The sequence below is a fragment of the Pogona vitticeps genome, chromosome 1 (genome assembly GCF_051106095.1).
Source record: "Pogona vitticeps strain Pit_001003342236 chromosome 1, PviZW2.1, whole genome shotgun sequence".
NCBI lineage: Eukaryota > Metazoa > Chordata > Lepidosauria > Squamata > Agamidae > Pogona > Pogona vitticeps.
Window position 1 is genome coordinate 352,728,685 of NC_135783.1, and position 16,000 is coordinate 352,744,684.

Genomic DNA, 16,000 nt, shown 5'->3' on the forward strand with positions numbered 1-16,000 from the left:
GGGGGCGGGGATGGGGAGGGGGGGCGGGGATGGGGAGGGGGGGCGGGGAGTTTTCTTTTCCCGCCCCCCCGTCTGAGTGGCAAGCCACGGCAGCCAATCAGCGAGGCGCCGGCCAATTGGGAGCGGCGCGGGGCCGGGAGCGGACGCCTTTAAATCCCCGCCGGAGGGGCGGGGGCGCCGCACAGCTGACGGTGTCTCTCCGGCGTCGCGGGTTCGAGGCCGGCGGAGGCAAGAGCGAGGGAGCCGCTGGAGCCGGAGGCGTTGCTGCTGCTGCTGGAGCTGCTGCCCGGCTAGCCCCGGGGATGGAGGCGAGCGGGGCTCCCCCGGCGTGCTGAGCTGCCTTGCAGGCCGTTCCTCCTTTTGCACGGCTTGCACTTGGCTTGCACGATGGTGGCGCTCCAGGCGGGCTCCGGGGCTCCCGGCGGGGGGACCCCTCCGCCGCCTTCGCCTTCCCCCTCCTCCGCCTCGTCTTCCTCTTCCTCCTCCTCCTCCTCGGTGCCTTCCTCCGCGGCCTCGCCTTCCTCTTCCTCCTCTCCCTGCTCCTCCTGCCCGTCGCCCGGGCCGGCTTCCCCGGGGCTGGAGCTGGGGCTGAGCCTGGGGCAGGCGCTCCTCTACGCCGCCGCCTTCCTGGTCGCCTACCTCCAGCTCTGGCTGCTGCTCTGGGGCCAGCGGGGGGAGAAACGCCTCGGCTACCGCTCGGTGGGGCTCTTCCTCGGCCTCCTCTGGGCCGCCCTGCGCACCGTCCTCTTCGCCTGCTACCTGCAGCGCGCCCTCCAGCCCGGGGCCCCGATCCCGCCCGCCCTCCGCCTGCCGCCCTTCCCCCGCTGGCTCCTCGCCTGCTTCCCCGTCTGCCTCCTCTTCGCCACCGCCTGCCTCCTCAACCTCTATTTCGCCGAGGTAAGCCCCCTTTCCTCCCCCCTGGGGGGGAAGAGAAGAGCCTCCCTCTGCGAGCCCCCACATTTGGGAAAGAGGGGGTCCCGCACGGCCCTTCGGGCTGCCTGCCCGGGAAACTCCCATTCACACGTACACCCGACACGCGGGCACGCCTCCTCTTCTCTCTCTCCCCCCAGTGCCTGGCTTGTTTACCACATTCAGAAGCAGCTGCGGAGAAACTTGGGGGGGGGGAGAGAGAGAGAGAGAGAGAGAGGGATTCCCTCCCGGGAGGGGGGGGGAAGAAGCCGAACGCACAAATGCATCATCCTTCTGCAAACAAACACGCGCACACACAAGTACATCATCCTTCTGCCAACAAAAGATTTCTTCAGCAGCTCGGCTTCGGTGGGCGGAGGTTGCAAACGCCGCCTGGGGTCTGTTGGCTGTTGTAGCTAGAGCGCTAATGGGGGATGATGCTTTTGGGGGGGGAGGAACACTAGCAACAGCCTAGGTGGCTCAGCCGGGATAGGCGCTGCTGTCAAAGCATTACGTCATGGCTTTGGAGCCTCTTGCCTCCCATTGTTGCTGCTGCCGCCTCCTCCTCCCCCCCCTGCATTTCTTTTTTTTAATTTTCCCCAAAATATGACTACTTTTAAAAAAAAATTTAAAAAGATCGGACTTCCCCCCCTTCCCCGTCTTGCAGCAGCGATCTCTTTCCAGCGCTTCAAACTGCTTTTGATTTTCGAAGTCGTTTTATGACTTAGCATCTCTGAGTCCCAATGGGTCGGATCCTGGCTCAAAGATGGGTGGGTGGGTTTCCACTGATGGTGGAGAGCTGCCCTGCCCCCCCTCTGCAAGGGGCTGATCCTGCTGTTTTGAACCCCCCCCCCCAAACTGCCACCCCCCTTTGAAAGAAAAACAGTCCTCGCTGCAAGGTCCTAGTGGATGATTTTTAGGTGCTGGCTTTGCAATCTTCTGGGTGTTTACTTGAAATTCAGGCACACTGTACTCTGTGGGGTTACTCTTGTGCAAAAGTGTGTGGGCTGCGTACAACTTTGGACTCTTCCTAGATTTCATCTATGTTTTCTTTTGGGAAGCAGAACTGTTGAGATGCTCCATCAGCCTCTCTGTGCATTTTCTTACAGATGATTTTCTTGTAGGTATTTTTTTTTCCCCAAAGGGGTGTGTGTGCCTGTTACCTTTTGCAACCTAAACAAATGTGCCAAGGCCAGCCTTTCCCGAGCATTGCAAAATTGTCTTGTCATTTAGGAGGTGCTGTTAATAAATGATGGCATTCTGCCGGCACTCCAGTCGCGTTCTCATAGGATCACCAAAAAGGTCATGTTCTTACTATTAAAAAATCAAAACACAGCCCTTGAAGCTTTTGAAATATAGAGATTATGTAAATAATGGTTGTAAGAAATAAAAAAAGTCAGGCTGCAGTTGTCTTGCAAGCTTAGCTTGGTTAGTAAACCGCCTAGAACAGGGTAGAGTTTAATATCTTAACACAAGATTAGATTGCTGTCCTGCTCTATAAAGTGGGGGGGAGAGAGAGAGGGGCACTTATGGGAAGGAATGTAGGTAACACCTGGCTGCCTTTTGCAAAACATCCTTTCTCAACCTTGTGCTCTCCAGATGTGGCTGGGAGTTAAGAGAATTGTAGTCCAGCACCTTAGGAAGACACCCAAGTTGGGAACGGCTGTCCAAATACCGAAAGCACTTCTTTAAAAAGTGTCCTAAAGATGTTAGTCAGCTGACTCAGCTGCAGTGCTAAAGCAACGTAGCGCTGTACAGGTCTGGAGGCTGAAGATAACATTGGTAGAGGTGTGTGCCAGAACAGAGGGGTGGGTAAAGAGTATGGGTTCTTGGTAAACAGCTAGAAATGGCTGTGAATACCTTTGCACTAGGCTTGTTTTTTGTGTGCCTCAGTTTCCCATCTGTAAACTACTACTACTACCAAAAGTATGGGGGCAGAGACTTTTTGAAGGTCTGAATTTTGGACTGTGGAGGCAACCACACCTCCCTGCTTTAATCAGAGGTGGGTGGTTTTTTTTCCAGTTTTTCCAGCCAGAATCCTGTTGCTTAGCTTAATAAATTGCATGAGGGTAGACCCCACTGAATCAATGCAGATTTAGCCAGAATCCTGTTGCTTAGCTTAATAAATTGCATGAGAGTAGACCCCACTGAATCAATGCTGACTCCTCCATTGGTTCCTTTCATTCAAATGGGGCTACTCTATTTGCATCATCTTTTGGCATAGTAAGTTGCTGTTCAAGTCGGCCTATGTGAATCAGTGGAATGTTTGGAAGGGCGGAGTCAGTAAATCCCCGTTGAGTCAATGGGCCTGCTCTAGGGCAATTTACTATGCTAAGCAAGAGGATTTGAGCCAGTATCCATTTTGGATCCTTTCTTGCTGTTGGCTGGAGGATTCAAGGAGTTATCATCCAAAAAAAGGAACTTTTCTAGACAGTGACCCACCTGCCATAAGATGAATGCACACCAGAGATGGCGCTAAAGAGTTTTATCTTTCCCTGCTTTGAGTAAGTCTAAAGTGCTCGGCTTTGGAATAATCACGTCAGCTTTCCAGTATTACTTCCTCTTGTACTCTACATGTTCCAGGGCATGTATAAAGTCCTTGAGCCCATAAAAATTGCCTGCACCAAAGCCCCAAAGGCGATCCACCCTTTAAAAGCAACATGGTGGGCATCCTCATTTTATGAAGCAAACAGTACTAAAACTTTTTAAATTGACTCACTGCCTAAGACGTTGCTGAGAATGGAAAAGCAAACAGGATTGGATCTCACAATGGCATGATCTCATGGGAGGAGAACTCTCTTTAAGCTTTGTTCATCTCAGTCCCACTTTTAGCAGAATCCATGGTGCATCCTACCAGAAAGGTACATGGATAGCTCTCACAGCCCTTGGACAAAGCGCGAGGTTATATAAATCAGCAGTGCATATTTTTCTGTATTCCACCTTGAAAGCCGAGAACTCCAGAGCGACCACTTCTGCAGAATCGTTTCCAATTTCCCCCACTCCCCGTAGAACTGCTTGAAGCCGATGGATCTGAAAGTTTTGAGATTTGCATTAATGCTCAAAAAATCATGCCCAATCTCCATTCGTCCAAATCTTGTATTTACAGTATTTGTATTGGTTCCATTTTTGTCCAACTTGCCATTCCTAACTGGATTTCAAAGGCCTATGCTACTTTCCCTTGTTACCTTTCCTGCTGGAGGCTGGATGTGTACAGCATGCTTACCCACAAAAATGCAATAATCGGTTAACAGCACTGGTCATTTGAAGTACAGTATACAAAACAAGAAGTTCCGAACGCACATCTCAAAGCTACATTCAGTTCTTAAAGGCGAGGATAAAATAAGGGAGGGGTGCAGGAAAAGAGGAAGACATAACGTAGAATCATTGAATAGTGGAGTTTGAAGGGGCTCTTAAGGCCATTGACTCCAAACTTCCCCCCCCCCCACCGCTCAAAGCAGGAAACCCAATCAAAGGATATCTGATTGTTGACTGCCCAATTTTCTATCAAATGCCTCCACTGTTGGAGCGCTCACCACCTCCCCCTGAGGTCATTGGTCCCATTGTCGTACTGCTCTAACGGTTAAGAGTTTTTTTCCTGATACTCAGCCAAAATCTGGCTTCCTGTAGCTTGAGCCCATGGTTACGTGTCCTGCACTCTGGGACGATTGAGAACAGATCCTGCCCCTCCTCTGGATGACAGCCTTTCAAGTCTTTGAAAAGTGCTACCATATTATCTCCACTCAGTCGTCTTTTCTCAAGGATAAACTTGCCCATTTCTTTCAGTCTTTCCTCCTAGGGCTTGGTTTCCAGTCCCCAGATCATCCTTCTTGCTCTCCTCTGAACTTGCTCCAGTTTGTCAACATCCAGAATAGGACACACAGTACTCAAGTTGAAACACAACCACTGCCGAGTAGAGGTGAACTAGTACCTCGTGGGATTTGGAGACTACTTCTGTTAATGCAGCCTAAAATAGCATTGGCCTTTTTTGAAGCTGCATCACGCTTCTGGCTCATCTTCAGCCAGTTTGATCTACAACTCCCAAGATCCTTCTCAATTGTGGTATTACTGAACCAGGCATCTATCAAAGAAGCCATGGCCCCAAGTTTGCAAGACACTAGCAAGGACTGTTAAGATAACTAGGTGTGGAGTTGTCGTGAAAGCTTCTGCCTCAGTCATCCATAAACGGGGGAAATTCTGGAAAGGGGAATTTTTGTGGTGCTCAGTGTGTTAATTCACCCAGGAGGCTAGGATTACAGATGATCCAATAGATTTGAGAGCCAAGGAAACACATGTAGGGAGAGAAGAATGTATGAGACGATCTCCATAGCTAAGGGCATCAAGCCTGTGGGTGCTACCGACTACGCCAGCTGAGGGAACTTGGAAGGAGCAAAGCCAGACAGGCGAGGAAGCCTCTTTTTTCTTGATAAAACCAGAACGGGTGCTGAGAGGTTTCCCTCTTGGTCCCGTTTGGCTGCCCGCTACCAGGGCTACCTCGCACGGCTGGCCTTTCACCATCAGTCCATGGCACTGCAGGGGCTGGCAGAGAACCGTGCCATGGGCTTAACTGCCCCAGCTTTTAAAGGAAATCAACCCTGAGTGCTCCCTGGAAGGACAGATCCTGAAGCTGAGGCTCCAGTACTTTGGCCATCTCATGAAATGAGAAGACTCCCTGGAAAAGCCCCTGATGTTGGGAAAGAGTGAGGGGAAGAGGAGAAGGGGACGACAGAGGACGAGATGGCTGGACAGGGTCATCGAAGCAACCAACATGAATTTGACCCAACTCCGGGAGGCAGTGGAAGATAGGAGGGCTTGGCGTGCTCTGGTCCATGGGGTCACGAAGAGTCAGACACAACTAAACAACAACAAAGCCTTTGGGCCACCAAATCTAAACGCAACAGCCAGAGGTAGTGTGTTTGTGTGCACTTGTTTGTGCCGGTCAGAAAGATTCCTTTCCTTCGAAATAAAGAGCATCTTTTGGAAACTCCTGAATAGTAAACTCCAGCTTCGTGGAAAAACAAGTGTGTAGAAGGGCCAGTTGTTCTCTGTGGTGGTAAACAAGATGGGATAAAGGAGAATGTTGTTCCTAGGCCAGCATCTTGTGACATGGAAGCTGTTGTTCCCATCTGGGTGCTGTGGCTGTTTTTTGTTTCTGTTGGGTATCAAAATAGTTCCAGTGTCTATATTATGATCCGTTAGACTATGATAGAAGGAATTCCATTGCTATCAAGAAAGCTTAAGCGTTTTCTCTTTCTCGGTAGGTCATTTTCAAAGTCAAGTGTGTGGCGGAATTCAACCGATACAAGTAAGTATAAACCCTGGGATTGTTTGTCGCAATAGATTAAACTTTAGAAGGCACTAACTGAAAATTCAGAAGGAACCCCAATGAATTTATGGGCCAGTCACAAGCAAAGCTTTAAACAAGGTCTGATGTTGGTTCATGGGCACTCCATATATCTGAGGATGTGGATTTTGATCTCTGAAAGTTCACAGGGAAACAAATTTGTGCATTTTCATGGATCAGAATATCTTCAAGCTGCCACAACTACCTCGGTGGGAAGGTCACGGCGTTCTGTGTCTAGTCGCGCTGGCCATGTGACCACGGAAACCATCTTCGGACAAACGCTGGCTCTATGGCTCGGAGATGGGGATGAGCACCACGCCCTAGAGTTGGACATGACTGGACTAAATGTTAAGGGGGGGAACCTTTACCTATAAACCTGAAGAGGTTGTGGTAGAGAAATTAATTAAGAATAGAATAAAGGAAGAGCCTGATTAATGACAAAGAATGAGAGCCATCTTCTGAAGTATCTCGATCCTTTTTTTCCCCCCAGGGCCCTCTTGTACATGGGCTCCATTTCAACCAGTCTTCTCTTCATTTTTGTGAACTTGACATGTGCCTTGTTGGCACAGGACGAAGTGCCGGAGGACCAGCTGACGTGGGCGGTTTTTACCCAGGCCGTGGTTAACGATAGCCTTTTCATTCTCTGTGCCGTCTTGTTGGCTTGTTCCATGTACAAGCTGTCCAGAATGTCATCGGCAAATGTTTACCTCGAGTCCAAGGTAAGGGAACTTAAAATCTTGATTTTTCAAAACTCTAGATTCTGAATAAGGGAAGTCTGGTGGATTTTAGTAGGGAGACCCTAATGAATAATTGCATGTCATCAGGTCAGTTCTGACTTACAATGACCTTTTCCAGGGTTTTCTAGGTAGAGAAGTGGTTTTACCCTTCCCTTCCTCTAGGGGTGCCCTGGGACCGTGCAGCTTGCCCAAGGCCACCCAGGCTGGCTTCTCCTCTTAGGAGTCACAGTCAGGAATGAAACTGCCAACCTCTGGTTCTGCAGCAAGATACCTAAACCACTGAGTTTCTCTATATTGTGGGTCCCATTTTACAGATGGGAAGCTTGAGGTCGTGGCAAATTTACTGTGGGCGGAGGTATTGGTTGAAGTAGATCCTGAGTCCAAAAGCAGAGCATAGAATTTTTTAGATTCATATCCTGGTTAAGCCAGCATGATGGGGTTGATCCCAAAAAGCTTCTCGCTGCTTTGTAGAATTTAGTTTCTTTGTGAACATTCCATGGCTGAGAGCTTCACTCCCCCAATGGAACTGTTCCGAGCATTGCATGATGGTACAGCTGTTTGCTGGGTTCTCCAGTTTAGCACGCCTGCTTGCAGAAGAGCTGTGATGCTTGTACAGAAAAAGGCACTTCTGAACGCACTGCCTGGATTAGCAAGAGCAGATCATGTATAGGCCCCTTTCCACGTACAGGGTATTTTTGCAGGCTTTAGAAAAATGGAAGCAGATGGGTATTTGACCCCGAGAAACCTCCTAATTAAAAATTTTGCAGCAAAATGATATAAAAAGTAAGACATGTAGGGAAACTTGAACAGGAGTGATTGCAGTTTAAAATCCTAGTTAAAAATGAACATTCCCTGTAGCAAACATGGGGAAGCAAGGGGTTTCGGCCAACGGCTTTGTAGGATAAAGTTACTTTTTGGGACAACAAGTCCCAGAATGCCTCTTGTCAGCTGCCACAAGGGGGAAGTGGAGCCCTTTAAAAATAATATGTTTTTCCCCACTTGTGGGAGGATTGCAAAAAGCGTGGCAGGGAACGGGTGCCCATGGCCCTTTCTCACGAGAAGACAGAAGGAGAGAGTGGGCAGAATTTGTGCAGGACCAGCACCAGAGGCTGTGGGTGGCAAGATAGCACTGGGCATTTCAGAACTAAGCACAGAGGAAGAAGACCAAGAACCACAGACTCTCCCCTTTCCACTTTAATCCCCAATCCGATGGCCTGCATGGGCTTGTTCTTGAATGTCTCAGTCAACAGACCCGTATCTACTGGTGGAAGAATTTCCCCCTCTCTGAGATCTGGTTGCCTCGACCCCACCCCATTCTCCACGTTTGTCTTCCCAATGCTCATATTTTAAAATTTGTGTATTTGTACAAGCACTGCGGGGAAATGAGAAAGGGATTTAGTGGGTCTCAGGCTGTTGCTTCCTGTTTTCCATGTATTGGATATTTTAAAAAGTACTTACAATGCTTATAACTGTGAAGGTGTGATATTTATGGTTTTAGACCTATGGTTTTAGATCTTTATCGTTCATGAGATTAACAATGTTTTTTATAGACGTTGTTAGACATCTGGAGCTCGCATGAGGAAAGGCAAGAACATACATCAAATCAAAGAGAAATGGATAGTAATGCTCTCTTTGGGCTACGGAGCTAAGAATAGATATACAACATAAAAGCCTTCCTGTTTGTGAGGAGATGCCTGTTTTGTCCGATCTGATTCTTTTTGGCATCATGAACTTTGCATGCTCGACGGTTCGAAAGCTGGTTTTAAAAATGCACGGCTGTTCTAGGGCAGTTCACTCATGCACAATTGACCGAACTTGAAACAGCCACTTAAGGGGAAGGATCTGTGTGCTGGCGTACTGTATTTTTAATGTCCCCTGCCTGTATGTGTGAGTGTCTTTATGTTTCCGAACTAGGGCACCTCGGTCTGCCAGGCTGTCTCGGTGGGTTCCGTTGTCGTCCTCTTGTACTCCTCGAGGGCTTTCTACAACTTGGTGGCGGTGGCGATTTCTCCGGAGCACGTGTTCAACTACGGTTGGGACAGCCTTTCCGATAAGGTCAGGAGGGCCCTTGGAGCGCCACCTTTTCGAAATTCCCTCCAAGCGGTGCGCGTTCTGCGTCATGTTAGTGCACAAGCAGCTCAATTGCCCCTTTTCTTTCCTGTACCCCCAATGAGGAAGGAAAAGCAGGGAAGGTTAGGAGAGAATAAACACCCCTTTTGGTCGATGGGCAGGGGAGGTGATGGAGAAGAAGAGCCACCATGAGGCCCCAATCCTATCATGAGAAATGCCTTTTTGGCCCAAGGTTTTCTCATTCTTTTTCTTACCTGCACGCTGAATCTCGAGACTTGAGCCCCTTTTTTCCTGTTCCTCCAGGGTCAAGGGGAGAAAGCTGGCAGCGAAGAGTACGTGGTCTTTGGCGTGGTGCTTTTCCTCTGGGAATTCATCCCAACTATGTTTGTGGTCCTCTTTTTCCGGGCGCAACGGCTGTCCCAGAACTTGGTAAGGTGGATAAGGGATTTGCTTGATGACCTGCTTTTTGCATTGAAAACAAAGATAGTTGGAGGGAAATGTTCAACCCCGTAAGAAAAAAGGTCCTGTGCAGGGAATAAAATATGGGGAGGAAGCATTGCATTGGCTGCCCATTCGTTTCTGCGTCGACTTCAAAGTCTTAATGCTTACTTACAAGGCCCTAAATGGTTTAGGACCTCGATATTTGGCAGAATGCCTGCTCCCACCTAGATCTACTCGGATCACCCGCACGAGGCAGGAGGTGAGGCTGGGGAGCCTGACGCTGAGAGAGGCCCAGAAGGAAAAGACACGAAACCGGGCCTTCTCGGCAGTGGCTCCTCGCCTCTGGAACAAACTCCCTTCAGAGATTTGTGCAGCCCCTACGCTGGGAATCTTTAAAACCCAATTAAAAACATGGTTGTACATCCAGGCCTTCCCTCCAGTCAATACCTGATTTCTTTTCTATTCCTTCTTATTTTATTCTCATTCTATTTATTGTAACTGTATCAAATGATTATGTAATGTTCTTGTGTTTTATTGTTTTATCCTATACTGGAAGCTGCCTAGAGTGGTTGAGTAGACCAGATAGGCAGGGTATAAATCAAATAAAGTTAAATTAGAAGAGATTGTGTAGGAAAGGGGAGGATCGGGGGAGATGTGTGTGAGCAAAACATTTAAGTTTTGGAGTTGACTGCAGACCTAGCATGATTGCCTAAGAAGCAAAGTCTTCCTTGTTCCAATTAGTGACGGTGTGACCAAAAATCCAGGCACGCCTACAAATAAACGGGAAGTTCCCATAGAGCTAAATCCAGTCATGAGACCCAACAAGAGTACACACATTGCCTCAGTGGACTGAGGGTGGTCACATTGATTTAATGGATCTGTTCTAGTTGGGGCAAAATAATCTTCTTCGGCTCATGGACTGATCTATTTTCCCCCCTTTTCTCACCCTTCATGCATGAGTTTCGTAGGAAAGAGGCATCCATGGGTCCATTCAGGAGTGGGGCTTCGCTGTAGGCCCTGCCCCACCTCACCACAGCATGGTGGTCAGGCTGTCCACAGCATCCTGCCCTCTGGAGGGGTTGAGCCTTTAGCTTTCATCTTCCTCAATCATCGTAAGGGAAAGGTGATCACGGATCGTGTTTCAGTCAACGAACCCACTCCAGCCTCATCCTGGTTGATCTGGCCATTCCTTGCCTTGGAATATGTTTAATTGGTTTGGAATACAGGACAGCATCACTGTTTAGTAGCGATGCACGTTTTGGACTTTTTTGGAGTGCAAATTCCATAATGCGCTTTTCTGAGAGTCCCACCTGTGGGGCCCAGACCACACAGAAACCTAAATTGTGCTCGCCTGGAGAGAAGGCCCAACGGGCAAGCTTCATCCTAACTTCCTGTTGGAAAAGAATGCTTCCCTCAAGGCGGTTTCCTTTTCAAACAGGAAGTTAGGCCTCTCTAAGGTGTGAAGCCTTCCAGCTGGGCCTTCTTCCCAGGCGAGCACAATTTATACAATGGTGCCCTACTTCACGACGACCCCATTAGATGACAAAATCACTTTACAATTAGTTTTTTGCGATCGCTATAACGATCGCAAAACAATTCAATGGGATTTTTTCGCTTTACGTTGAATCGGTCCCTGCTTCGAGAACCGATTTTTCACTTCACAATGATCAAAAACAGCTGATCGTCGGGTTTTCAAAATGGCCGCCCGCTGTTTTCCAGACCTATTTCTGGAAGACAGCAATTGAAAATGGCTTCCCCTATGGAGGATCTTCGCTTTGCGATTAGGTATTTCACCCATTGGAACGCATTAACCAGTTTTTAATGCAGTCCAATGGGGTTTTTTTACTTTCGCTTGACGACGATATTGCTTAACAGCGATTTTAACGGAACAGATTATCGTCATCAAGTGAGGCACCACTGTATATCTGTGCAATCTAGATCTGGCAGGTGGGGCTCCTGGAAAGGAGAATTGTGGGATGAATATTCCCAAAAAACCTAAAATGCATCTTCACTGTTTAGAGCTGCTTTGTCTGAAGTCAGAATAGCTATGATTGATGTGTTGACCTCAAAACTGCCGATTTTTTTTCTTTCGGCTTGATGTCATGTTTACACACCTAATTCTGAGCCTTTGGAATCGTAGCTTGGAGAGGTTCAGAAGGTCTTCCATTTCCTCTTTCCCATCAACAAAAAAGGACAGAGTCCTCCCTCTCCAAGCTGTGGTCTCTGTAATCCATCCATAAAACTCTAGGAAGGCCAGTGTAGAAGGGAAGTGTAGACTTGATGGCAAGTATTTATTATTGTCCTTAAAGCCCTTGATTCACCTACTAGGCTCCTGCTGGAATGATCAACAGCCACAGTTATAACTCCCGGGCCTACTTCTTTGACAATCCAAGACGCTACGACAGTGACGACGACCTTCCGAGGCTGTGTGGAGGAAGGTAGGCTGGTTATTTCTGCACTGCGGGAGACCTGTCAAAAGTATCTTCTTTGCACCACTTGTAGGCATTGTTTATTAGCCAAAATCCTGTTGCTCTACTCTGCCTGCCCAATGGGAATGATGTCATCGGCAGTGGCAGATTGGCATTGGTTAAAGACTTCACTTTGTGATTTCAGGATGTGTACAGCTCGTGCACAATGCAACTAGTTGAGCTGAAACACAGAGGAGTCTTCTTGGGAATCTTTAGATCAGGATGATAGGTCCCAGGCTGTTGCTGTTCATTATCAACCCCTTGAACCTCCGAATGGAAGTACATTCTCAGCCTGTGCCAATCCCTTGATTTCATATGATTTCTGCCTATTCATCCTCCCTGTTGTCTGTCCCATATTGATTGTACCCCCTGGTATCGTCTTCAAGGCCAGCCCCACGTAAAATATAGGGCAGTAATCTAAATGGGAAGATCGCAAGGCATCTTTGTATCCAGGACAGCTGAACTTCACTGTTGCCCTTTCCTCCAAGAAACTGTCCATTTATTATCATTGTGGCCCAGAGTAGACCGTTGGTCTAGATGGGCCGGGTATAAATCTAATAAAATAAATAAAATAAAAAAATACATTATTGCTCGATACTTGGCTTAATAAAATTAGCGGAGACACCGAGCTCCGGGAGTAACATCACCTTAGTTCTCAGTGGCAGAGATGTGCTTGCTCTGTGTGTGTGTGTTTGTGTGTGTGTTGGAGTGGGGAAACACCGTCAAAAAGGATTTGTGTGTGTGTGGTGCCTCAGAATGTCCAGCGTGTTCACTTTTGCAGATCCCACCAACATAGTTTCAGCTCTGAAGAAGCTCACACTAAAATAAATCTATTCCTCTCCGAATGGGCCACAACATTTTGCCCTTGCTCCTCTCCTCCTTTTCACATTTCATTTTGCCAACAGTTTTTACACAGCCTTGTAGGCACCTGAGCTCATTTTCTGTTGTGTAATGGTAGCATTTGATTTATAGAAAGGAGTGTTTTGATGGGATGGGGGGGAGTGTCACTTGTTCACATCCTTTTTAGCCACCACTCTGTCCCCATGGCTGGTGACCAACTGACAGAGGGATAAGGGAAATTTAAAGCCCCCCCCCAAAAAAGACTGAAAACAAAGTGCTGCTTATATACTGTCCCATGGCTCTTGAAGCACTTTCTGGATGGCTTACAGTTTAATGATGCAAGCTATACATTGCCCCCCACCCCGTCTCCAGAAATCTAGGTACTTATTTTACCAACCTCAGAAGTGAGCCTCAAGCTGGCTACCTGGGATTGAATCAAGTTAGGAGCAGAGGTTTAGCTGCAGTAATGCAGTTTAACCACTGTGCCACAAGACAACCCCAATCTTCCAACATGTGAGCCTCACACACTCCATATCAGGTATGAGAGGTGACAGACCACCAACCCATTGCTTTCATCTCTCACTTCCTTGTGAAATAACAGCTGGATAAGAACCAAAGGGGGGCGGGGTGCCCAGATCTGTCTTCTGCGGTATGCCAGGGGAGGGACTGCATAACCTATTTATTTTATTAGATTTATTTTATTAGGTTTATACCCCGCCCATCTAGACCAATGGCCTACTCTAGGGGTAGAGATCCCACTTTCCTGGAGTCCTAATTCAGACTTTTACGCTTTTCCCACAACACCAGCATTTGACGGCTTTTAAATTTTTCCCTTCCATTGTAAAAAAAGTTAAAGATAGGTTTCCTAAGACTGGCTTACTGGTTAGTTTAAAAGTATTGTTCCAGGAGTAGAAATCTTACCCAAGGGGGGATCACGATGTGATGTGGTCCGAGAACTTGTTTGTGACACATGTCATGTAACAGCTTTCCTTCCTTGGAGGGAGGGGAGGATGGTTGCCATCTTCCTCTCCTCCCTGCCGGTTTCAACACAGGGTGTGGCTGAATGAGCAGGGATTTGAACGTGGGTCTCGGGAGTACTAATCTAGCATTCTAGAAATGGCTGGAGAGCTCTGTGGTTTAGGCTGTGGGGCATTCAGTTCCCCCACTGAGCCTCTTTGACAGAGGCTGGACTCCAGTGTCCATAGAGTCCCTTCCAGTTCTGCTGTTCCATGATGATGATGATGATGATGGTCATCTGCTGGTTCTAAGGCAGCTTGTGAATTTTTTTAGATCTGAGCTGAAGAACCTGTGGCCTTCTAGAACAGTGCCCCCCCCCAACCTTGGGCCTCCAGATGTTCTTGGACTTCATCTCCCAGAAATCCTAGCCAGCAGAGGTGGTGGGGAAGGCTTCTGGGAGTTGTAGTCCAAGAACATCTGGAGGCCCAAGGTTGGGGGGGGCACTGTTCTAGAAGACATTGGATTCCAGGAGGGCTGAGAATCGCAGCCCAATGTCTAGAGAGCCATGGCTTCTCATGAGCTTGGTGTCTTGTTCTCAAGAACACCCACAAACCCTGTTTTATCTTCTCCTCCTCTTAGCTTGACGACTCCTCAGAGTTCTGGATGGTATGGTTCCCTCACGGGGAGCGATGGCTGTGGCATGATCCCTCCCTTGGTGGCACCTCCGATGGACGTCACCCCTCTCCTCTTCACCCACGGAAGCTTGGAGGCGAGAAATCTGAACTCGCGCCTGATGCTGCAGAACTCCTCCTAGAGCCGGGCTCGGAGAGGGCCGTCAAAGATGGGAGAAGACCTTCAGCTCCCTCCCGGCTCCCTCCCGATGTTATAAAATTGGGGACAGACCACGAAGGCTCTGCGTTTGGACCCTAAGACCATCCTTTGGTGCGCAGATCCTGCTGTGATGGAAGCCGGTGAGGTTAGAGCAGCTTCCGGAAGCGTGATTAGTGCTCTTTTGGTAGCTGTAAAGGCATCGGGTGTCGGATAAAAGGGCTGTCTAACAGATGAACTCTTGCACTCTCGAGTGTTTCCAAGAAAGAGGTGGTTCCCCCCCCCCCAGTCTGCCTGTCCTTCCTCTCCAACAGCAGGACCGGACCGTTCTGGGTCACTCTTTCCATTGCATGTCCTTAGCTGGGAGAGTTATTTTGTCTTCCTGCCATGATTGAGAGCCTCTCTACATATTTAATGGATTGGAAAGGAGGTTGGAGTCAAGACCCGTTGATTGTTCTCAAACAATGTTTGGGGTTGGTACTTTTTGAAATGGTGAATAGCGGCCAAGTTAGTGAACTTCTGCAACCCTCATATTTTCGAGGATCACATAGCAGTCGTGTTGGTATGCTCTCGTTTCTTTCCTCGGGGAGCTCCAAAGCAAACGAAGGTTGCATGTGGCTTATACCCCCTGCTTTGGCTGGTTGTGCTCCCATCAGCAAGTTTTCCTTTTCACAAATGTTTAACTTATTAGCCAGTTAGCATGGGTCTTGTTGTTGCTTGACCTGGTTGGTTCCAGGCTTCTTGCAGTTGGCAAGTCATCTGGAAGAAGCATGCGTCCCGCCACGGCATTGCTTAACCACCTCCAAAGAGCTTCGTTCTCCGCACCCAAGCGCAACCTTTTGGCAGGAGAAAAGACATGAAGGAAACGTCTCCTTCCTCTCTTTGTTTCTCAAAAGGATGGGGTCAGTGAGTCCAGGACGTAAGATGATTAAACGCTGCCTCAAGAGATCTGTTTTGGGTGTCTTGCAGTGAAAACTCAGTCCTGAACCAGAGCTTAGGAAAGTACCGTATTTTTTCCATGTATAAGATGCCCCCATGTATAAGACGCCCCCCACTTTTCTAATCCAAAATTAAGAAATCTGAGTGGGGCTTAGCAAGTGCTGTGGGAAAGGGATCAAAGTGTTGCAGGATCGCTTTGATCCCTGCTTTCCCCTCCACTTGTGTGTGTTCTCGCTTCAGCTTGCTTCCGTGTATAAGACGGCCCTCAATTTTTAGTCTATAGATTTTAGACAAAAGTATAGTCTTATACACAGGAAAATATGGTAACTTTTCAAACTACAGGCCAAATCCAAAGAAGCAAAACAAAAAAAAGTGATTAAAACATGTAGCACCTAAAAGACTATTACATTTTAATGGGATCTTCAACTACAGGTCCCATGGACCATGCTAGCCAATGGATTCTGGGAGTG

The 16,000-nt window shown here is 48.1% G+C and overlaps 1 protein-coding gene across 1 annotated transcript; it reads left to right on the forward strand.

Annotated features, from left to right (window-relative positions):
• The first annotated feature begins 256 nt into the window (after window positions 1-256).
• Window positions 257-15,539, forward strand: GPR137C (G protein-coupled receptor 137C). Its single transcript, XM_020811296.3, has 7 exons — window positions 257-897; window positions 6,168-6,211; window positions 6,741-6,969; window positions 8,902-9,042; window positions 9,361-9,486; window positions 11,827-11,936; window positions 14,403-15,539. The coding sequence occupies exons 1-7, from the start codon at window positions 388-390 to the stop codon at window positions 14,575-14,577; spliced, it is 1,335 nt and encodes a 444-aa protein (XP_020666955.3). The 5' UTR covers window positions 257-387; the 3' UTR covers window positions 14,578-15,539.
• The last annotated feature ends 461 nt before the right edge of the window (window positions 15,540-16,000 follow it).